Genomic DNA, 24,889 nt, shown 5'->3' on the forward strand with positions numbered 1-24,889 from the left:
AGAAATAGTTTGTGCAACAATAGCAAGACATAATTTTATTAGAATAAATTTAATCACTAATGTGCATTTCATACAAAATAGAGATGAAAGTGTAGGTAATCATGAGCATGATATAGATACTAGTGAGATATTCTTATTAAATTTACTTGGATTGTCAAGACAAATATATATGATCATGAGCATGTTTGTGATATAATTAGAAACTAAATTGTAGTTCATATGAATTGAATATTTTGTAATTTTAAAATTTATTTTACTTTATCATAATTGAATATTTTGAATTTTATGATTTCATTCAATGTTTTTAAAAAAATTAAGATTTTTGACTTATCAATGTATTTTATATTTGTAATATACTTTTCTAAAAAATTATAATTTTAAGTTTAATATTTTTTTCCTAAAAATATCAAATTAGTCATATATATATATATAAAAATAAAATTGATGTTCATTTTTATTATTATATATCTCAACGATCTTTTAAATCAAATCATCCAAATAAATTTTAATTTATTCAATTGATTTCTGATAAACAAAAAAATATTCCAATATAAATCACATTATAATCACAAACTTTTTTTATTCTTAATTTGTTAACCTCAATTAATTTTTAACTTTAGTTTTGAATTTGTTAATTCAAACACAAACTAAGAGTTGCCGCTACAAGTCTTCGTACTCTGCTTTTGGTAGCCGACGAGTTGGATGAACAGAGTGGAGGACATGGATGGCTTGTACAAGAATTCCAATGAACCAATTGAAGCTCGCGTTCAGGACCTTCTTTCCCGTATGACTCTGAAAGAAAAGATTGGTCAGATGACCCAAATCGAGCGTCGCGTTGCAACTCCTTCTGACATTAGGGACTTTTCTATTGGTACTATCTTATCTCTTACCATTTTTTCTCCTCCAGGCTTTGTAGATTGAGATCGTGGGCATTCTGGTTCTGATTTCTTCCTTCTTTTTTTATCTTTGAAGGTAGCATACTTAGTTGTGGAGGTAGTGGCCCTTCTGAAAGTGAAAATCCCAAGGTGTCGGATTGGGCTGACATGGTGGATGGATTTCAAAAGTCGGCTCTCGGGTCCAGATTAGGCATACCGCTCATATATGGGATCGATGCAGTTCATGGTAATAATAGCATATCCGGTGCCACAATATATCCTCACAATGTTGGCCTCGGAGCTACTAGGTAGGTGCTTTCCCTTGAACTTGATTAGAGCACCAATTCTCCGTTGGTAGTAATTTGTAAGTTCTCATGCTGTTTGATGTTTGTCAATTATACTAGTGGGGTCAAGAATTGATTCTGTAACAGCTAGTTTGTGGCTACAGCATTTGTATGGGTATATAATTGCCGTTCTTCTTGTCATTTTATGGTTTTCATTTCTTACTGGTGGCTGGTTGTAGAGATGCGGATTTAGCAGAAAGAATTGGCTCTGCAACAGCACTTGAAGTTAGAGCAAGTGGGATTCACTATGTTTTTGCTCCTTGTGTTGCAGTAAGGCATCATAATTAACCCGTATTCTATTCTAATTTTAAATCATGCTAGATAAAACCATCCCCTTGTAATCGCGCCTCTGTATAAATGACAGATAAAATCATATCTCACTTGAATGAACTAATGGACAGGTCTGCAGAGATCCCAGGTGGGGAAGATGCTATGAGAGTTACAGTGAAGATACTGAGATAGTCAGAAAGATGAGCTCCATAGTTTCAGGCTTGCAGGGTCATCCTCCACAAGGACATCAACATGGTTATCCGTTTGTCGGTGGAAGGTAGAGGGAAACTTTCACATAAGTCCTGGAAAAATATGTTTTCTATGGAAATAATAATTAAATAATTATCCTGACAGTTGAGGATAGGATGACTCCAATTTTTATGCTGTTTTTTTTTTTTTAATTTGTTGTCTATCCAAATAACTTTTCCGAGATTGACTCACCTAGAAGAGAAACTTTTTAGGGAAAAAATGTTCTCTCTGGAAATAGTGATACTTGTAAAAATATCACGTACCATCCCAATCACAATTTATACTAAAGCTTGACAGCAGATAACTTCGATTTTTTCTGCTTTTTTCTAAATTTCTAGTTTCTCTGCTTTTTTTTTTTTTTTAAATTTGCAGTCTATTCATATGATTTTGCCAAGATTGACTCATGCCCTAGAAAAGAAATACTCTCTTCATTCAAAAATATAAAGTATTTTTAACTGAATCTCACACTCAATAAAATAATTACCTTCTTTTCAACTAACCCTATTTTTTCATATTTATCCCTATTAAACGCCCTACAATAAATATAAAATCATTATCAATAGGGACACTTGAAAAAAAGGCAATGATTACACCTCGAAAGATTAAAAATGCCGTGCATTTTTAAACATTTAACTCATCAAAAAATACCTTATATTTTTAAACAGATAGAGTATTTCATTTCAGTCTTCGTTTTAGTTACTTCATTGATGAAAATTTTTATGTTTCTGAAGTTTCCGTGCTAATCTTTATGTTTTCATATTCCCCATTTAAACACTTGGCTACTTTATGTTACAGATCCTCTCATGGATTACCACATTCTAGAAAATTCACCAAACTAGGGGTCATACATCGGTCTCTATCAAAATTTTTTACTTATATGTTATCAATATTTCAGCAACAAGGTTATTGCCTGTGCAAAGCACTTTGTTGGAGATGGAGGTATTGAGAACGGCAAAGATAGAGGAAATACAATATTATCATATGAAGAGTTAGAAACAATCCACATGACTCCTTATTTGGACTGCATTTCACAGGGCGTTTCAACCATTATGGTTTCTTATTCAAGTTGGAATGGAAGCAAACTCCATTCTCACCATTTCCTTATTACCGAAATTCTGAAAGGAAAGCTAGGTTTTAAGGTAAGACAACAATGATGATAGGAATTAGTGCTGAAGATATTGCTGTCTTTGTTGTTTTGTCTCTTATCCAAAGAGGCTAAGACTCCTTCCTGTTTCATCATTTGAATAAAACACTATCATAATTGAAGTTCTTTTCCTTGTCCATCTATTTCACACCATTTGAATTAATGGTTTTGTTTAATTCACACCATTATTGGCTCTGCTATAGGGCATTGTAATTTCTGACTGGATGGGAATTGATAAGCTTGGCACACCAAGTAAGTTAGATTACCGACAGTGCATCATGTTAGCTATTAATGCTGGAATTGACATGGTAAGAATCTTCAATTCTAGAAACCCTTATCATGGTTCGCTTATCTTTTCTTTTGTTTTTGTGTTTTTTTTGCCCTTCTTTTACTTCATCTATTCAAGAAAATTTTCAGGTGATGGTGCCTTATAGATTTAAACTGTTTGTTGGAGAATTGATCTCCCTTGTCGAATCAGGGGAAGTACCAATTGCTAGAATTGATGATGCTGTTGAACGGATATTGAGGGTGAAATTTGCTTCTAGTCTTTTTGAATCCCCTTTATCTGATAGATCTTTGCTTGATATAGTTGGTTGCAAGGTAAATAATCATTCAGAATATTTTCAAATCCTCTTTCATGTGTTAAGTCTGATTTCTCATTCAAGATCTGATCAAGTTGAATAAGTTTCACTTAACCTTCTATTGCTTCTGATCTTATTTATAGGCCACTCCCATCATATTTTATTGAAATCAAGTAAAACTTTAAATATTCTTAACTTTGTCTTAAAATTTAATAAGTTTTCACCTCTATCTTTTGATAAAAACAAAAATAATTATTTTTATTAATTTTTTATAGCATGTAATAAAGATAAAAAGGTAAAAATGAACAAAGAAAATAGGGAAGTATCTTATAAATAAAATTAAAATCAATTTTCTCTCTCTATTTTATAAATAGAACTAGAGGAGTAGTATTTCTTTATTCTTAATTTAGAGATTTGCATGTCATTCATCTCATTGCATTTTGAAATGATTCTCAAGTTGTATGATGTTAAAACTGGCTTGAGGTTTTGTCATATATAAATATCTTTTGCAAGTTTTCAATAGTTTGATCCTTAAATTTCTTTAATCAAGGATTTCCATTTTTCTCAGTTGTGAACATTTAAATGTACAATAATGATTGATAGATTTCAATGCCACTTACATCTTCTTATATCATTCTTAAAAACTAGTTTATCTTCCACCATTTATGCAGAAACATAGAGATCTTGCACGTGAAGCAGTTCAAAAGTCCTTGGTTCTATTGAAAAATGGAAAGCTTCATAGCAAACCTTTTCTTCCTTTAAATAGAAAAGCCAAGAGGATTCTTATAGCTGGAACTCATGCAGATAATCTAGGATTTCAATGTGGGGGCTGGACTAAAGATTGGCAAGGTCAAAGTGGGTCAATTACAATTGGTATGCCTTTGTTTTCAGAGCTTTTGTATGTGTTTTGATTTTCATTGGAAAAATTGAAATTAAAGATCTGCGAAAATCAATCATTCAAGACCACAAAATATTGAAATTGAATTTAAGAACTTTGATCCTTTTTTGTAGTTTTTTTTTTAAAAATATTTTGATTAAAACATCCGCATGAAATATACATTTAGTCACTTACTTTTAAGAGTATTTTAGTTATAACAATAATTTATAAATTATGAAAAAAATCCTAGCACTTAAATTCAATTTCAAGATTTTATGATCCTTAAAAATTACTACTGATTTTTGCATGTCCTTATTTGTAATTTTCTTCAGATTCTCCTCTTAAACTCTCAACCTGTGAGACTAATTAAACAAATCTTGGTACTTGATATAAATTTTATTCTTTAACAAAATATAATGATAATTAATATGAAAACAAAATTTATTAGAATTAAATTCTAAAGAAACAATATAAAAATTATATTGTTAGTAATAATAACAAGGAAAAAATTCTCTCAATATAAGAAATATTTATTGTAAAAGTGATAGAATCAGTATATATTAGAGTCACGTTCTTTATTTTTAACAAATGAAAAAAATGTAACTATTTTATGCATGGGAGAGAAATTCTTTTTGATAAAATGTTCACTGTAACCAATCAAAGAATGTTGTTTCCTTCATTCAAAAATATAAAATATTTTTTAAAGGGTTAGTTGTTAAAAAATGTAAGACATTTTTTGTTTTTCTAAATGCAATTTTTGCTTTTTTTTTTCAAAAATAACCCTATTGATGAATGAATTTATATTTATTATAGGGTGTTTAATATGGGTAAATATAAAAAGATAGGATTAGTTGAAAAGTAGATAACTATTTTATTGAAATGTGGGCTTCAGTTAAAAATGCTTTACATTTTTAAATTGAGGGAGTATTTTTTTATTTTATTATAAACTGTATCTAAATAATATTTTTTTAAGTATGGTAAAAATGTCAAACATTAATTTTAGCTTAAAGAGAGAATTACAATATTACATGCATGTCCCAAACAAAAAAAAAGTTAATTTCTATACTTGGGATCTATTTATAATTCTCCCAAAATTAATTCTTACTCCATCCGCTTAAAAATATAAAACATTTTTAACCAAATTTTACCCCTAATAAAGTAATTACTTACTTTCAAACTAACCCTATCTTTTTATATTTATCCCTATTAAATATCTTACAATAAATATAAAGTCATTCATCAATAGGAATACTTTAAAAAAAGGCAATAATTACATCTTGAAAGACTAAAAATGCCTTACATTTTTTAATATTTAACTTTTTAAAAATGCTTTAAATTTTTGAACGAGGGGAGTAAATAATATTTTCAGTCAAAATTATAAGGTACTTTTAACTAATTTACATCTTTGACTAATTTAATTAATGACATTTAAAATTAAATATTATTTTTCATATTTACCTTTATTTAGTATTACATTTCAATTAAAAAATAGTATTAATTATGCCCCTAATTAAAGATATTTTGGAGAAAAAATTCTTAATAACACCTTAAAAGACTTGAAATATCTTATATTTTTTTTATGATACTTAAAAAAAGGTCTTACGATATTGAACAAATGGAGTATACCATTATTGTTTTTGGTAGAATACACACCATAATTTTATCTGATAAGAATATATATATATATATATATATTAAGTTTGACAAATCAAAATGTTAAATAGGGAAAATAAAAATTTTTATCAGTACAAATGAAAATTTACTCTAGAGATTGGGGAGGAGAAATAAATTTTTAATTTCATCCTTTGTTTAGTAGAGCGAAAAATAGGGAGGAGAGAAAACCAAAAGAAAAACTCCTAAAATTAGTAAAAAAGATTATTATTCTTGGTAATTTCGCCTCATAGTTTTTCTCTCTTTTTTGTTTTCTTTCCATCTAAGTGCAAGCAAGATAACCTCTAACATGGGTCTCTTCCAAAATCCAAAACATTTGACTATACATTTGATGTTAGCTGAAAGACTGGGAAATATATCTAAACATCACTATTTCATCTATGAAAAAAACCTCTATTATGAAACTTTTTAGCTTTTTCTTTTTGATGTAAAACGCTAAAAATTTGAAAAACATTAAAAACAATTTGGGAGAAAAACTCTCAAATCTCACAATATTCTAAATTATTCCTTATCTATTGATAACTTGACCATAACAAATTGACCACTCATATAGTTGTTAATAGAATTTATGGTATTTGAGGTGTTGTATAAGAAATAGAAGTAATTTTGATGCAGAATAGGAAAGGAAAAGGGGGAGAGAATATAGAAAAGAAAGAAAGGGATCGATAGAGAGAATAGATAGAAGAGAAAATTTAGAGGAGAGACAAGATGACAGTAATTCTTATTCAATCAAATGTGCGTACAAATCAAATGAGTTGAGGTGCTATTTATATGCCTCAACCTAACCTTAGAAATAAATGCATGAAAATTATAGATATTCTAAAATTAAATAAAAAAGATAACAATAACTGAAAAGATAATAATAAATATTGAAAGATAATAATAATTCAAATTAAAACAAAATATGTGTAATTAATATGAGAGTAAAATATCTTCGATCTTCAAATATGCAATATTCTTGAAATATCTTTAATTATTTCTTTTTTTATTTCTTCCCATCATTTCTCCCCTGCTTGAAAAACTCTCCCCCGGAGAGTAAAATTATGGATATGCTTTGGAAGTATGATAGGATCGAGAGATTTTGAGTTGTGTCTCTATTTGGAAATTCTTTCTAGCAAATTAGATACCAATAAATGACATTAAGTGAACAGTAAATAATTTGAGCATGTAGAATCACAAAATGCAAGTCTGGAAATCCTTTCCAACAAACGAGGTAATGTTGGAGGGGACCATGTGGTTCAAGAACAATTTGTTCTTCCAGAGCTACAATAACCTTAATATTATGTGGTGCAGTAGACTAACAAGGTAAAATAAGAGTAGGATCAAATTGCATACCATCATTAATAGTTTCAAATGGAATAGCCATCATAGATAGAATTTGTATCTGCAGTTGCTCTATCATATTACTGGCTTCTACTTGTTTCTCAACATCACCTATCTTTAGAGTAGGTGTTAGAATCTTTAGAATGGTTTGAAACCTCCTTCACATCTAGATTGTCACATAAATTAATCCCAAAATTATCAACACCATTGTTTTTTGGCATTATTGACATAGGTAAAAGGTCTTTGTTGAGCATGTTATCCCCTTTAGAAGTTAAAATATTAAGGTCACAGTGTAGTTCTAAGATACTATTGATAAGATTAGAAGTTTCTTCCTTTCGATATGACCTCTCTCTCTCTCTTTCTCAACTTGATGGCAATACCCTTCTTTTAATGTTGATTGAAAAGAGCTTTAAAGTTCATCAATTTTATCTCTCACAAGTTTCAAGCTTGAATGTATGAAATCCAAGTCCGATTAATCAACTAAATCATATTGGTAATATAAAAGGTGTCCTAAATTAGGACTTAATCATCAGACTAACTATAGTAAATCAAGAACTAACCCAAAAGGATTATCCTATAAGAGATTAACCTAAATAAATTTTTAACATGTATTTTCACAAATGATTCAACACAAAGGGATCCCAAGTCTTTAAAATATTTCAAGAACCCATATCATTTAATTAGACATATGCAAAAGCATGCTAAAGGAAACATATCCACAAGGGAGAAAAGCTTCCCTCTTTATTTTCTCTCTATGCCTTATTCTATAATACATATATACATATTTACAACATAACACTTGGCCACTCAAACCCTTCAGTAACTGGCAGCGGGCGTCCAAGGTCTCAATCACATTTATCACAATGACTATTACCTAGTCATCATACTTTATATATCATCTATTCATCAATAGCCCATCATATGTATGGATTTTTTTTCATTCACATATGAATAATATCAACTGCTCACCCTTGGACATCAAAAATACAAGGGGAGACCATAACAACATTCAAGTTCTCAAATTAAGCAGATATTAATTATTTTCACTTGCACAAATATTTTGGCCCATTAATATAGCACAAGCATCAAGCCATATTCCCCAAAGCCTAAAATACATTTCTACCCAACACAAAACCCATAATGCAAGTGGATCAAGAATATATTATCCTAGTTGGCAATATTATAAACTAAATACACATATTAAAATAAAAAGAGAAAGGCCTACAGAAGTGATTACTATCACTTGGCCTAATGCTCCTTTCCTCTGTTCTTCTGAGATGAGCTAACTCCTGTAATATGTTAAAAGAGAGGAGTGAGTACAACCAGTCAGTAACCAAGGTATATCTAAGTTATACAAATGCATGATAATTAATCATGAATACAAGTGGCTGATAAATTTATCAAGGTGACCATGTAAACAATGACATTAAGAATATGTTAATCTCATTAACATCTAACTTATGTGAATAATCTCAAGAGTAAAGTCAAGTATAAAATTTGCACAAATGGCCACATATACATTGTTTGCATAATTACTACATATTCTCATTTATACAATTATAATCATATTCTCAATATAGCCATCAATCACTCAAATAGCATGATAATAATAATATGCATGATTAATCTCTTCCTTATATCTCCCCTTATTTTTTCTAACCTGAAATCAGTAGGCCAACAACCAGAAGGGATCGTCCATGTGTTGAGATTACCCAAGACCTTAATCATATCATGAGGGGCTACCGGGTCAGGGTTACCTTACTCACTTATGAACACGGTTTCTCCCAAATTACACACTATGGGGTGTCATACCTAAAACTAGCTTTACCCAAAACTCTAGGTAGGCTAATAGGGTCAAGTCCCTTAATAGAAACAATGCTACAGTACCTTACAAGGTATGTAGCAGCTATAACCCCTAGGATTATTGGTTAATAGCCAAGTACCATATGAATTTTGCATAATCGCTAACTCTTTCATTGAGATGAACTCCCATCATATGATCATGCTCATGAGAAAATGTATTTTAAAAACTCATATATATATATATATATATATATTTCACAATTATCCCACATGCTCATTAACTTTTTTGCTCAACAAATATCAAGAATCATCATATTTCAATCATGCCTCTTGCAGCAATTTTTATATTATCACATAAAACTATATTAGTATCATATAAAACTCAACATGCTCATATACAATTCATCACTATTCATAATCCACAACTTATAACCAAGAGCGTACACATCATCATCAACCATCAATCTCATTACTCACACCAAGTCACAATTAACTTGGTCACAAGTTATAGAGTCTCAACAAAGTCATATACATTACAAACAACCATTTCAAAATTTAGATATATATATATATATATATATTATTTTATTTCACCAACATAATTAATTAATTAATATACAAATGTATAAAATAAATTTCCTTCGATTACTTCAACCTTTGAGAGGTCAAAGATTACCCCTCAAGTTACAACACTTCTAAAGCTTTTTAAAGGTTGAATGGTGTCAAAAGGAAATTAATTTACAATTAATTATATCCCAATGTGTCAATAATATTATTAATATAATTTTCACTCATATTCTAATACCTAAATATTTATTTTATTTTATTTCATTTTTGTAAGACCTTATTCTTAGCCTTTTAAGTTTTAAAATTTAATTTCATGTGTTTGAACTTACCTACTTGTTTCAGTGGTCTCCTTCATAATAATTTCATCGAAGTTTGGCTAAAAATATTATTTAAATAATTTTTTAATATCAGAATTTCCCTTTTTATTCTAAAAATTTGCATATAAAAATACCCAAAAATTGCAAAATTGATTTCAAGCCTAGAATCATTATTCTATAGCCATAATAATTTATTTCTCATCTCAAACAATCATCTAAATATCAATAAATCAATTTATATTTTTAGATTTAACCAAAAATCTACCCATAGGGATCTAGGGATAAACTCCAATGCCTCAAATTTCAATTCTATCAACAAAATAATATTCTAAAATATTTATTACACTACCAACAACCTTAATAATTAGATTTACTCATCAAAAATTCATCCTTCTTTCAAACCTTAGGTTTTTCAAAATCTCAAGATTTGCAATCTCAGGGAAAAAAATGACTAAGAAAATATTTAGAATACTTACCTAGTTTTATAATACTTAAAATCTCATCTGAAGTATCCTATTATGAAGCTTCACCTTCTAAATTAGCTCCAGTTGCACTGTGGCTTACTCTTTCGCTCTCTCTCTGTGCGCGGACACTGAATGAAAAGGAAGAGGAAGGAAATGAAAAGTCAAAAAGGCTTTGTTGGCTTTTAAAAATTGTGTGAGTCCTACAGCTAATTCACATCTCTCTCTCTTTCTTTTGTTTTCTTGAATTTACGCAGCACAAGGCCGTTCCTTCCTTTTTCCTTTTGCACTATTTACACCTCAACACACACACAAAAGCAAAAATTACTTCCCTCCCCCTTCTTTAATTTTTTTTATGTTCCTTTTCCTTCTTCTTTCTTTCTTCTTCTTCTTTTTTTTTAATAATATTATCATTACTATAAAATCATAACTTAGGATTTTAATCTAAATTAAATCCAATAATAATCTTCTAACTAAAATTATTTATATCTAAATATTCCTCCAAAATTACTCATTTGCTCTAAATTAACTTAATTAACCTTAGGTTAATTTTTGGGATGTTGTAAGTAATGACATTGATAATGATTGACATAATCATAATGGTGATAATCAGCATAATCATATTGATAATAACAATTATATCGATGACAATCAATATAATCATATTGATGATGGTAAATAGAATTATATCGGCAATTAAATGAGGCCATAACATCACAATTGAATATGGTTTTGTTTTTTAGGTGATGGTAGGCAATGAAAGGTGAATTTTTTTTTTTTTTTTGATTAGGAGGCTCTAATATCATATTTGAGAAAAGGTTCCCAAGTTGTCCTCACCTAAAAGTTGAAGACCCTATTCAATAAGTTTAACTCTCCGAGAACTTAAAAGCTCCTCAAGGATTACATTTGCTAAATAAATAACAACTCAAATAAAGTCTTCACAGTGACTTCTGGGGGTCTAGAAACCTGTCAGGGAAATCGATAGAAACTTTGACCAGCCTAGGGTAGATAACTATTTATAATGAGATTTTTTTAAGAGTTAAATCAAAGGAAATCAAAGGGTTCTTTGATCCTAAATTTTAATCTCTAGGTCTTTTGGATATTATTACGGAGATATTTACTTTGTTCATTTGCTACTTATTTCATTTCCTAATTCATTCTCAATTATTCTTGACTATTTCTATATCCCTTCATCTTAAGCCATTTACCATATTTCTTTCTTTTGCTCTTATTTTGTTTTATTCCCTCCCTTTTCTTATTTTATTATTTTTCATGTTTTCCTTGCTTTCCTTTACTTCTTTGACTCTTCCTTTGATCCACACCTAAAAAAAAAAAAGAAAAAAAGAAGTCACTTTTCATAAAATTTTGAGTTTTAATTCCTTTACGATTAAGATCTTTTAACTTTTATTGATTATTATTTATTTTAATTTTTTGCTTTGTTATTCAGCATTATTCATATTTATAACCCTAGGACATAACCACCTCACACACTGTTCGACCCTACACCTAAGTCAAATTTTACCTTAGGTTAGTTAAAGTTTCTATCGGTTTCCCTGAGGGGTTTCTAGGCCCCTGGAGGTCACTGTGAAGACTTCACTCGAGTTGTTACTTATTAGCAAGTATAATCCCTAAGGAGCTTTTAAGTTCTCGGAGGATTAAATTTGTTAAATAGGATCTTCACCTTTTAATGGAGGCAACTTGGGTACCTTTTGTCCAATAGGATATTAGATCTACCTTAAACCTTCCACGATAGTATAACACCTATTGACTTTGTATGACCATTCAAGACATTGATAAATAAGACTTATTTGACCAAGAACTTACAACCATAAAATCCACCATGACTTAAAAAAATGAAAACACCCTTGCTAACTTTCATAACCTTGAAAGGGCTATTAAGGAGTATGTGGATCCTTCAATTAAGGAGTCAACTCTTAGGAATGATGCTAAGATTGATGACTTGAGAGCCTTGGTTGGACAAACCCTAGATGTAGTTCGCCTTTTAGACCATTGTAACATAAGCAAAGATAAAGAGGACCTATGTCCAAGCCCTAGGGAAGGTTTACTACTAAACCTTAATAGTAGTAAGATATCAAACCAACCTATCCTTACACCTGATCAATAGAGAGTACCTTATGTTGGTACACACCATTTTTCCATAAATGCTTGTAGTAGCCACTGTAGAGCATCTCCATGTAGACCTAATACCTATCAATTTGAAGACATGGATGATCTTTGGAATGAAGATAAAGTCATAGAAGACCTTGTTAGGAATGACAAGTCAATCCCTAGATATGGTTGAGTTATCCCTAGATATGGTCACGTAGATGACATCACTAAGAAAGTCAAGGTAGATGCTCCTGAATTTGATCGTACATTAAATTTGACTACTTTCTTAGATTGGCTGGCCAACATAGAGGATTATTTTAAGTGGTACAATATGAATAATATCCAACTAATATGTTTCACTAAAATGAAATTCATTGGATCTGCACGAAAATATTGGCAGACTATTCAAAGAAACCTGGATTACTAAGGTCAACTATCAATAACTACATCGGCTGAAATGAAGATGAAGTTGAAGGAAAAGTATGTGCTGGTCCATTATAGGAGCCAACTATTAAGTCAACTCCTTAATTTAAGACAAACCTCCATAGTTTCTGACTACATATCCTATTTTGATGACCTCACAATTTGATGTAACCTAAAAGAAGATCTTGTGACAGCATTTACTAGATTTATCAATGGGCTTAGATCAGACATTCAAAGAGAGCTTAAGATCAACTTTCCTAAAACCCTTGGGGAAGCTTACTATAAAGCTCGTGAGATAGAATATTTATCTAGGTACCCCCCGTTAGGCAACCTACCATGCAAGGCACAGAGTTTTGAAAAACTCACAACCTTCCTAGTGCTGATCAAACTATAGGTTTTTCCCTTAAGTCAAGCTCTCAACTTCTTTTTAGTCAAACCTTTAATTTTAGGAGTAACATAAGGAAGCCCAATGAATCTGCAGGTCGTAGTTTTCTGCCTAATAGCTCAGCTATTGAGTATTTCAAGTGCCATTCTAAGGGTCATATAGCATCAAAATGCTCACAATGTGCATTACTTCTTGAATCACAAGAGGATGATGTGATTACTAAGGATATTCTTGATATAGTAGTAGATCTCACTGAGTACCCCTTTGATGTGGACGAAGAGATTATTGCAGAAGAGTATTAGTTAGGACACCTTGGGATAATGCGATGTCTCCTATCTATCCCTACACCTAAGGACTCTTGGAAGAGGAATAATATCTTTCACACCTTTGTGAAATGTCGAGATAAATTGTGTAAACTAGTCATTGATAGTAGAAGTAAGAGGAATGTGATTTTCAGTCAGGGAGTAGCTCGACTTGGCCTTAAGACTAGGCCCCACCCAAAACCTTTTCATGTAGCTTGGGTTAATAATACTTCCTTATCTGTTACTCAACAGTGTTGTGTGCCTCTTCACTTAGGAGATTATGAAAAAGAGATCCTTTATGATTTCCTCCCTATGGATGTTTCTTATATCTTATTAGGACGCCTTTGGCTTCATGATCATGATGTCACTAGTCATGGTCGAGCAAACACTTATGCATTTAAGCATGAGGGCAAAACTATCCTATTACATCCTACTAAACATGAGTCAAAGGATACGAGTTTTAAGAATCTACAGAACTCCTAATCAAAGCTCCAAGGCTTATACCTCCTGACAAAGCAATAATTTGCTCAAGAGTCCAAAGAGGCCAATGTTATCCTTGTTGTAGTCTCTAAGTTTTCCATTAGGGTTGCTGTCCTAGTGAATACTGAGCTACTAAAGGAAATAGTTCGTCTCTTAGAAGAATTTAAGGACATCACCCCAGATAAGCTTCCTTCTAATTTACCACCTATGAGAAAAATCCAATATGCTAATGACTTAGTTCCAGGGTCACAACTTTCTAACTTGCCACACTATAGGGTGAACCCTAAACATAGGCAAGAACTCAATAAGCAAGTAAATGGTTTGCTAGAGAATGGTTATATCTAATATAGTCTTAGTCCATGTGTTGTGCCTGACTTACTCACACCTAAGAAAGATGGAACTTAAAGAATGTGTGTGGATAGTAGAGCGATTAATAAGATCACCATTAAGTATAGGTTTTTCATTCCTAGACTTGAGGATCTGCTTGATCTAGTTTTAGGTTCTAGTTGGTTTTTAAAAATTGATCTTCATAGTGGATACCACCAAGTTAGGATTAGGCCAGGAGATGAATGGAAGAGTGCATTTAAGACACAAGATGGATTGTATGAATGGCTAGTAATGCCTTTTAGTCTAACCAATGCCCCTAGTATATTTATAAAGGTTATGACCCACATATTTCAACCTTACTTGGCCCAATTTCTAGTTGTCTACTTTGATGATGTTTTGATCTTTAACAAGCCCAATGATGAGTACTTATCTCATCTTTACCAAGTATTCCTTACCTTTAGGAAAGAAAAGTTTTATGTCAATTTTCCCAAATGCTCTTTTCAACAGAAGAAAGTTATTTTCTTAGGGTTTATTGTTTCCAAAAAAGGATTAGTTGCTGATCCTAAAAAAGTCAAGGCTACCTGTGAGTGGCCTGAACCTAGATCTCTTCAACAAGTGCATAGTTTTCATGGATTTGCATCTTTCTAAAGGAACTTTATTAGGGATTTTAGTACTATCATGAGCCCTATCATCGATTGCCTTGAGCAGGATAAATTTCATTGGACCCCTACTGCATGGTGAGGCTTTATGAACATTAAATATAAATTATCTAAAGCCCCTATTCTAACCTTCCAAGAACTTAAAAGCTCCTCAGGGATTATACTTACTAAATAAATAACAACTCGAGTAAAGTCTTCACAGTGACCTTTAGGAGCTAAAAAGCCCTATGTCATATCAAGCTTCTAAAAAAAATTAGAATGTAGTTGAGTACATTTTAGGTCATTAAAATCCTAAGAGAGCAAGCTTAAATAGCCAAGTTCAATTCATAAACTATTTTATAACTTAAAGTCACTATTGGTTTGACTAAAATTCAAGAAAAGTTTTTAGTTTTTCTAAATTATATATGAAAAAAATGTGGAATAAAGCAAGGTTGATTTAACCAAGCAAACAAGTGAGTTCTCTAAGGTTTGAATCCATTTTCACCATCATAGAATCTTAATTTCAATCTATTTGGTTCTTGCAACTCATTTGACATTAAGTAAGATGGCTAATCACCATTAGGACTAGGTGATTGTGGCTTAAAGCAAGACACAAAACCTCTAAAAATTATGCCAAACAATAACTTAACTCAAGAATTAGACCTTCCCTTGCCTTGACTATATTCTAACACTTAGAACCAATCAAGAATTAAGCAATTTGCTTCAATTTAATACCTAAATAGAAGCTAAATAATTCAAACATCACCACAAGGATTGAACGGATTAGCATTTACACAACAATAACCATTGAACCATAAATTCAAACATATAGTGTGCATCATCTAATTAAAGAATCAAATCATAGCATCTAAGTCTCTTGAAGGAATGAAATCAACTAAAAAAAATTCAACCTAACCAGAACTGAATCATCAAGTCAATAGCAAAAATAAAATTAGAGAAATCAAAGGTGAATTGTGACAGAACCGATTGGAAAAAATCTAAGGAAACTCAAGTTAAAGTGTCATCTCCCTTAAAGAACTCTAGAGAAGATTTAGCTGTCCATTCCAAACTTCCTCAATGACTAATCAAGGAAAATACTAGTTAGAATTGCCATGGATTATTGCTTAAAGAAATTCGTAAGCCTGGATGAGTCTGGATTGAATTGAATAAGATGACGATATGCGATAGTGTGTGATCGAAGATGAGTGGCTTGGAGCAATGAATGTGTGTGTGGCCTCCAACTTGAGACAGATGGGCGAGCTGTGTGATAATGTGATGAGTATGTGTGATGAGCTAAACCTTCGCACGTCTCTGATGGCCGAACCCAAACTAAGAAGAGATGAGTGATGGTGGGTGTGTGACGAGCTGGACTCTAAACCTCAGAGGAAGATGAGAGACGAGTGCGATGGACTCAAACTGAGAGGAAGTAATGGAGATAAGGTGTGTGATGCTGTGTGACTCTAAGGAGAGATGTAGATGATGATCTGCGTTCAATCCCAGACGAGAAGAAGATCACGTGCCCCCCAGCTTCCTTCTCCTACATTTCTTCCCCTTTAAAAAGTAAAAAAAACAATTTAAAATCAAATTGAACAAATTACCAAATTGGCCCTCAAATGCTTAAAAAATGCAAAATAAAAAAACTAAATTAATCTAATGAAATTGAACCAAACAAAATCCTAAAAATGAGAATAAAAATTGTCCAAATAATAAAATTTGCTAAGGAACTAAAATTCCAGATTAAAAACAATTAATTTCAATAATATGTATAAAATGACCAAAATGCCCTTAATACCAAAATTTAATGAGAAGTGAGCCAATGATTAAATTTAGTACCAAAACCATGCATATAAGGGTCTAAACTAATAAAATATGGTCAAAAATATAAAAAAATATGCAAAATATGTGATTCAGTAGGGGTTTAGAAACCCCTTAGAAAAATCAATAGAAACTTCAACCAGTCTAAGGTAGATAACTATTTATAAGGGGATTTTTTTTAAGAGCTAAATCAAAGGAAAAGACGAATGAGTGAGTGAAGGAAAGGAAATATGGAAAATAAAATAATATCAAAAAGAAGGAAATATGGTAGCATGGCTTAAAGTGAAGGAAAGTAGAAACAAATAAAAATAATAGGAAAAAAGAAAAAGGAAAGGAGACACATAGTAAGGGACTTGAAATTTAGGATCGAAGAACCTTACCTAGTAACTTAAGAAGTCTTAAGTTATAAACTTATCTCCTAAAGCTTTTTCGTATGATGATTCTTGGTATTAAGAAGGTATTTTTTTAGTGGGTTTGGTGATAGAAGTGGTGTAGGAACCTGGCTCTGATACTAATTAATGCAGAATGGGAAAGGAGAGGAGGGAGAGAATATAGAAAAGAAAGAAAGGGATCAATAGAGAGAATAGAGAGAAGAGAAAACTCAGAGGAGAGACAATATGACAGTAATTCTCATTCAATTAAATGTGCATACAAATCAAATGAGTTGAGGTGCTATTTATAGGCCTCAATCCAATCCTAGAAATAAATGCATGAAAATCATAGATATTCTAAAATTAAATAAAAAGATAATAATAACTGAAAAGATAATAATAAATATTGAAAAATAACAATAATTCAAAGTAAAATAAAATATGACCCATTAATATGAAAACAAAATATCTTCAATCTTTAAATCTGTAATATCCTTGTAATATCCTTAATTATTTCTTTTTCTATTTCTTCCCATCAAATTCTTTTCAAATAATTGTCTCCCACCCTTACCCAAAACTTCTTATACATATTCATGAGAGTGGTTAGGGAGAAAGATAAAGGAATTATATTTTTTTAGTTACAAAAGAGGCCTAAGCCCAAAAATATTTCTATTTTATCTAGAACTAAAAAATGTGTTGGCCTTGCCCTAATAGGCTTAGCCTTATGTCTAAATTTGTACAAAAGATATTAATCTTAGAAGAATGATAGAGAAATCTCAAAAGGATCAATTGATTCAATATAGATTCTAAGTGCTAAATTTCAAAAATTTGTAAGTTTATCTCTCATTTTTGTAATTTCATTGTGATGAATTTGTAACTTATTTTACAAATTCTAACATGGTTGAGGAATAAATAAATTTATTTTTTCTGTTTAAATTTAAAACAAAATTTGCAAATTTATTACAACAAAGTTACAAAATTTAGAACTGAACTTACAAATTCATGGTGTTTGGTATTTGAAACTTAAGTTGAATTAATCAATTCTTTGGGATCTATCTATCATTCGCTCATTAATCTTTTGTAAAACACTTATTTCAAGTCTAAATTTGATCAAAATATATAAATGTTCTTTAATCCTTCCCATCATCACTCAGAAATAAAACATTTAACCCTTAAAAAATATGTTTATTTTAATTAAAAAAAAACTTAATCACCTTGACTAAACATGCACATTATATTCTCACCTGGACAAGAGTAAGATATATGCACGTATAAAATGAGATATAAATTTGAAACTTCTGAATAGTTTACTTGTCTTACTTTCTCATGATAATAAGACTTTTGTTGCTTGATTATAGTGATTATATTAAACCATAATATACATTTATGTAAGTTGAATTATCAAATAAGTGGGAAAGGTGGTCATTAACAACAAATTCCTACAGGAAAATGAAGAAATGTTACAAATTGTATTGGAGATAACTTGCTAGATTGTTCATTGAAAACTTACATTGCAAGGTCTCCCTATCTCTTTTTCACATTTTATTTTTAAAAAATAAAGATAGTTTTAAATGGGTAACCTAAGCTCGGTTCCTTTTTTTGGGCATGTATAGGTTAGGCTCAAAAGATCTTTTAAATAGAGTAGATAATATGAATTAGGTTTAGTGAGCCAATCTACCAAAAAATAACAGGTTGAGCTAGAAAATTTTCAACCCATTTAAAGGCAGGCTTATTTGGCCCACCCACCTAACTCGCAACCCAACATGTTGGCTTGCTTTTTATTTTTTTAATCATTTTTGTTTATAATTTTAATTTTATTTAAAAAATTGTATTTTATTTTTTTTAATTATAACTTTATTTGATTCATGTTAGGAACATAATTTTACGTTTAACTGTTTTTTTCATTTATTATTTTTATATTGATCAAATAATTAAGTAAAATGTATTTGCAGATTCTAAAATTAATTTAATCATAAAATATGAAGAAAATATCAAAATAATTTAAGTTTATTTTATAAAAATTGCAATTCAATTTAAAATCTTACAAAAAGTAATTAAAAAATATATTTAAAAAGCATGTTGGCAATTTGGCCCACCAGGTCACCTATGATGGGTGGGTTGGCATTCAGAGGCAAGCTGAATCTAGCTCACCTTGTCATAATGTGACTTGCTGTGTTGTGTTAATGTGTATTATTAACTTTATATTCATACAAAAACCTCTTTTTTTTGGCAAGTACTAACATGAAAAAATAATTAAATAAGTAGACCAAGGAACCTTACCCCATGTTGTAAGGACTTAGAGTTGGGTATTTTCAAGTAACACTACTGCAAAAAAAAAATTATGTCACTTTTATAGGGCATTTTACATCCCTATTGTGGGGGATATAAATCTAGGTGACATAGAAGGTTGACTTATCCACATCACTTTTATAAGGGATGTAGTTTTTAGAAAAACCTCGTTGTTTTTTGTAAAAAAAATGGATGTCCCTTTTTGTGAAAAAGGGATGTAGATTATAGAGAAATCACGTCCTTTTTTTTTTGCAAAAAGCCACGTGGTTTCTTCTGAAAAAAATATTAAAATAATTTAACTTTGAATATCTGCCATTCTCATTTCATTATTCTAGTGAGTTATGGATTTTATAGACCTAAAAACAAAATAAAAAAAATAAAACCACACCAAAATTGATGAAGCAATCAAATAAAATGAAGAAGGCCCAAGTAGAGGTCAAAAATATCTACAAAAAAAAGTTTGTGGGTGAAAGTGATACTAACTAAATATTGCTCACTAGCTCAGAGGAAAGAAGAGGAAAAGCCATGGATCTCAATCGTGAGTCTTGAAGCTATCTATCAAATGGGGGAAGAGGAGGAGATGAGGAGAAAAGAGAGTTGTTTGTTGAATGCTAGCCTTGGGTCTTTATTCAATTTGTCGACTGTAAATCTCGATGCTGTGGGTCTCGATGTAGTGGGAAGAAGAAGAGAGAGTTGTTGTGTGGGGGAGAAGAGAGATTTGCAGTGGGGAGGAGAAGAGAGACGTGTTGCCTCAAAGAGAAAGAGGGAGAAGAGTTAGATTAAAATACAGAATAATGAAGTGAGGGAGGAGCTCAATCTGATTTAAAAAAGCTAACTAAAATCCATATCACTTTTTTAAAAAAGCAAAGTGAAAAATGTTCAAAAATTAACAATTTAAAATAATTTATTTTTTATAATCCACATCATTTTTTTAAAAAAGAAATGTAAACAATTTTTAAAAATTAATAATTTAAAATAATTTATTTTATACAATCCACGTCGCTTTTCTAAAAAAAGTGTTGTAAAAAATATCCAAAATTTAATAATTTAAAATAAATTTATTAAAAAGAGATGTGAAAATTGTTCAGAAATTAATAATTTAAAATAATTTATTTTATACAATCCACATTCTTTTGTTAAAAAAAGTGACCTGATAAGTTATTCACATCATTTTTTTTAAAAAAGTGACGTAAAAAATGTTTAAAATTTAATAATTTAAAATAATTTATTTTTTATAATCCACGTTACTTTTTTAAAAAAAGCAATGTGGTAAGTTATTCACATGCTTTTTTTAAAAAAGTGACATTAAAAATGTCAAAAAATTAATAGCTTAAAATAATTTATTTTTTACAATTCTCATCTTTTTTTAAAAAAAAAAAGTGATGTGAATAACTTATCACATTGCTTTTTAAAAAAACAATGTAAAAAATATTCAGAAATTAATAATTAAAAATAATTCATTTTATACAATTCACGTCCCTTTTTTTTAAATGTGACTAAAAAATGTTCAGAATTTAATAATTTAAAATAATTTACTTTTTATAATCCACATTGCTTTTTTTAAAAAAGTGACAAGTAGAAAATAAATTATTTTAAATTATTAATTTTTGATATTTTTCACATCACTTTTTAAAAAAGCAACATTAATAGTCTTACATATTTAATACTTATTTATAAAATTATCACTGTCTCTATTTTTTATGTCACTTTTATAAAAGGTGACGTTAATTGAGGGATATAAAATGTATATTTTATAGTAATGTAAAAAAAAAAAAGTTGGGTACTAAGATTGTATATATCATATATAATATATAATATATGTGTGGGTGTGTGATTATTTTATTTTATATTACATTACAAAATTAGTAAATATAAATATAATATATAAAGTATATAAGGTTGAAGTGGCAATTTTTTGAACGATAAATAAATTACAGTGCACATGACTTGAAAATTTGACAATTTAAATAAAAAATTATATTCATCATGTAATCAAATAATTAAAAGAAAACATAATTACATGAACATGAATTAATTTTAATTTTCAAAGAAATATCGAACTTCATCAGCAACTTGCACCTTTAATTTTAATGTTCTTTTCTTAAAAAAAAAAGATTAACTTTTAAAAAGATAAAGACATGAGTAGGTCTAGTCTATTAGACCTTGGACTAACTTGTAACCTTCTAACCCAATTCATTTTTTCATATCTAAGTTTACTCTATGCTTTGTGCTAATGTTAATTTTTCATGCTTTATATTTATACCACTCTCTTACTTCCTTATTCCACATGGTTGCTACATTTAAGCTTTGCACACTATTCTAGGGACAACGCTCTTGAAGGCCATTGAGGAAGCTATAGGAAATGAAACAGAAATTATTTATGAGCAGAGTCCATCAAAAGATACTCTAAAACGCAATGACATATCTTTTGCTATTGTAGCTGTTGGTGAAAAACCTTATGCCGAGTTTTTTGGTGACAATTCTGAGCTCGTAATCCCATTTAATGGCCCTGACATTATAAGCTCAATTGCAGACAAATTCCCAACACTGGTTATTCTAATATCTGGAAGACCTTTATTATTAGAACCATGGCTGTTAGAAAAGATTGATGCTCTTGTTGCTGCTTGGTTGCCTGGCACTGAAGCTCAGGGAATCATAGATGTTATCTTTGGAGATGTTGACTTCAAGGGTCAGCTTCCTGTGACTTGGTTTAGAAGAGTTGAGGATCTTGATCAATCAAACCATAAGGTTAAAATGCATGATCCTTTATTCCCACTTGGCTTTGGGTTGACATATTCTAAGAACTAAGGTCCCATTTGGTTAATAAAAAGGAGTGGGGTGGAATGAATTGAAAAATTAAAGGTTAAAATGAACTAAATAATCCTTTCCCCTATGGTGAGTATGATAAAATTTATTAATATATACTACAAATGTGAGAATCATCATAGCCTCTAAAAATCTTATGAAACATGAATCTCAACTTCGTAAACTAAGTTACATCTCCCCCTAATGAATATACTCACCTATTCCCTTTAATTATCTTATCTTTACCTTTATTCTTTTCATTCCATTCCTTTCTAGTAAGCAAGTGGGACCTAAAACCTCATGTTGGTTAGACTAAGTGTGTATTTGATTTTCAATTTACATATGGCAAAAGTCTATTTGGGAGACTCAACTATTTGTTGGATTTAGCAAAAACACATCTTGAATGTTGTGTGAATGTGCTTTTGAGGGTTATCTAAATAGGCTTTGAATCTTTTACAACTATGTAGATATGTATTCATTAGGTGAGATATAAACGAACAAGACTCTCTATGGAATGTAGTTTCCTTCTTTACACTCTTTCTCATTCCTTTGCATTACTTTGTGATATTTACATTAATTTAGTAGTGTGATTGTAGAAGTTGTAAACTAAATTTTTATCTAAGGGTGTGCATGGGATGAGTTTAGGAGAAGTTTATCCCATGTCCTCTCCTAAAAATAAGTTAGATTAGATTTTAGTCTCATGCCTCGTCCAATCTTGAAGGTGGTCCTGTCTCATTTGGGATTGAAACAGGACGAGACAAGACTAGAGAATCCTAATCAAAGAAAAAAGATGGAAATAGAAGAGATTGAAATGCAAGAACTAATTAGCCAACTTCTTTGATGATATTCATATCTTCAAATTATAAGTAATCAAGCACACTTTTTTTTTTAATTTTTCTCCAACAAAAATCCATTTGTTGTAAAGCATTATTATTCATTAATCTTCTTAAGATATTAAATAATGAGAATTCTTGTAGATTTAACCTAAAATGTATTATTTTGTAAACTCAAACATCAATATATTACCTTATAGTACAAGTTTAAAATACACTTGATAGAGAACTAACAGCATACATGAATCTTATAATGGGAGCAATAAAACTAGCTTAAACAAAAAAACTTAAATTCAACACAATATTTATCAAATTACATAACTTCTTTAAATTCAAAACAACACAAATGAATAACCATAAATCACAAGTAATAAAATATTAGAAAATTTAACTTTAGAAAATAAAATAAGTTTATTATGTATAAAGCAAAATGATAAATAAAATTAATACACACGCACACTCGGGACAGGACGAGACGATGCTTAACTCGTGTCTAACACCATTATTGTCCAGTTCCCATTATAATACAATACGTTTTGCTTCTTGTTCGTACTCCGCTTTTTGAAGTCGACGAGTTGGATGAACAGATTGGAGGACATGGATTGCTTGTACAAGAATCCCAATGAACCAATTGAAGCTCGTGTTCAGGACCTTTCCCGAATGACTCTGAAAGAGAAGATTGGTCAGATGACCCAAATCGAGCGTCGCGTCGCAACTCCTTCCGCCATTAGCGGCTTGTCTATTGGTACTATTTTATCTCTTACTTTTTTCTCCTTTAGGATTTGAAGATTGAGATGTTTGGTATTCTGGTTCTGGTTCTGGTTCTGCTACTTGAAGGAGCATGCTTAGTTGTGGAGGTAGTGGCCCTTTTGAAAATGCCATGGCGTCGGATTGGACTGACATGGTGGATGGATTTCAAAAGTCGGCTCTCGAGTCCAGATTAGGCATTCCGCTCGTATATGGGATCGATGCTGTTCATGGTAATAAAGATATACGGTGCTACTATATATCCTCTCAATGTTGGCCTCGGAGCTACTAGGTAGGTGCTTTCCCTTGAATTTGATTAGAGTACCAATTCTTCATTGGTAGTAATTTCTAAGTTCTCATGCTGTTTGATGTTTGTCAATTATACAAGTGGGGTCAAGAACTGATCCCGTAACAGCTTGCTTGTTACTGCAGCATTTGTACGAATAAATAATTGCCGTTGTTCTTGACATTTTGTAGTTTTCATTTCTCACTGGTGGCTGCTTGTAGAGATGCGGATTTAGCAGAAAGAATTGGGGCTGCAACAGCACTGGAAGTTAGAGCAAGTGGGATTCACTTTGTTTTTGCTCGTCGTGCATCATAATTAACCCGTATTCTATTCTAATTATAAATCATGCTGGATAAAACCATCCCCTTGTAATTACGTCTGTATAATTCATAGATAAAATCGTGTCTCACTTGAATGAACAAATGGACAGGTCCGCAGAGATCCCAGGTGGGGAAGACGCTATTTTAATGATGAATAATAGATTTTATATATTTTATCTTACATTTTCTATGTATTTTAATAATGATTTGGCACTAATTTGAGTTTATTAGATATTATTTAAATTATTTTTTAATTTTGAAGAATAATATATTTTTG

The 24,889-nt window shown here is 30.6% G+C and overlaps 1 protein-coding gene across 9 annotated transcripts; it reads left to right on the forward strand.

The window, feature by feature from the left end:
* The first annotated feature begins 641 nt into the window (after window positions 1-641).
* LOC129304119 (uncharacterized) lies at window positions 642-24,793 on the forward strand. Of its 9 annotated transcripts, XM_054943766.1 has the most exons (12): window positions 642-871; window positions 973-1,183; window positions 1,399-1,489; window positions 1,621-1,766; window positions 2,634-2,877; window positions 3,086-3,190; window positions 3,300-3,482; window positions 4,135-4,336; window positions 21,927-22,369; window positions 23,847-24,004; window positions 24,097-24,298; window positions 24,484-24,793. In XM_054943766.1, exons 1-10 carry the CDS (start codon window positions 703-705, stop codon window positions 23,883-23,885), a joined length of 1,833 nt encoding a protein of 610 aa, XP_054799741.1. In that variant the 5' UTR covers window positions 642-702; the 3' UTR covers window positions 23,886-24,004; window positions 24,097-24,298; window positions 24,484-24,793. The 9 variants fall into 9 exon arrangements, with proteins under 9 accessions (XP_054799741.1, XP_054799740.1, XP_054799745.1 ...); XM_054943765.1 differs by having other exon boundaries at window positions 23,847-24,298; XM_054943770.1 differs by lacking the exon at window positions 21,927-22,369.
* The last annotated feature ends 96 nt before the right edge of the window (window positions 24,794-24,889 follow it).

The sequence above is a fragment of the Prosopis cineraria genome, unplaced genomic scaffold (genome assembly GCF_029017545.1).
Source record: "Prosopis cineraria cultivar Desert tree isolate PC_DT_omini unplaced genomic scaffold, ASM2901754v1 PC2, whole genome shotgun sequence".
Taxonomy (NCBI): domain Eukaryota; kingdom Viridiplantae; phylum Streptophyta; class Magnoliopsida; order Fabales; family Fabaceae; genus Prosopis; species Prosopis cineraria.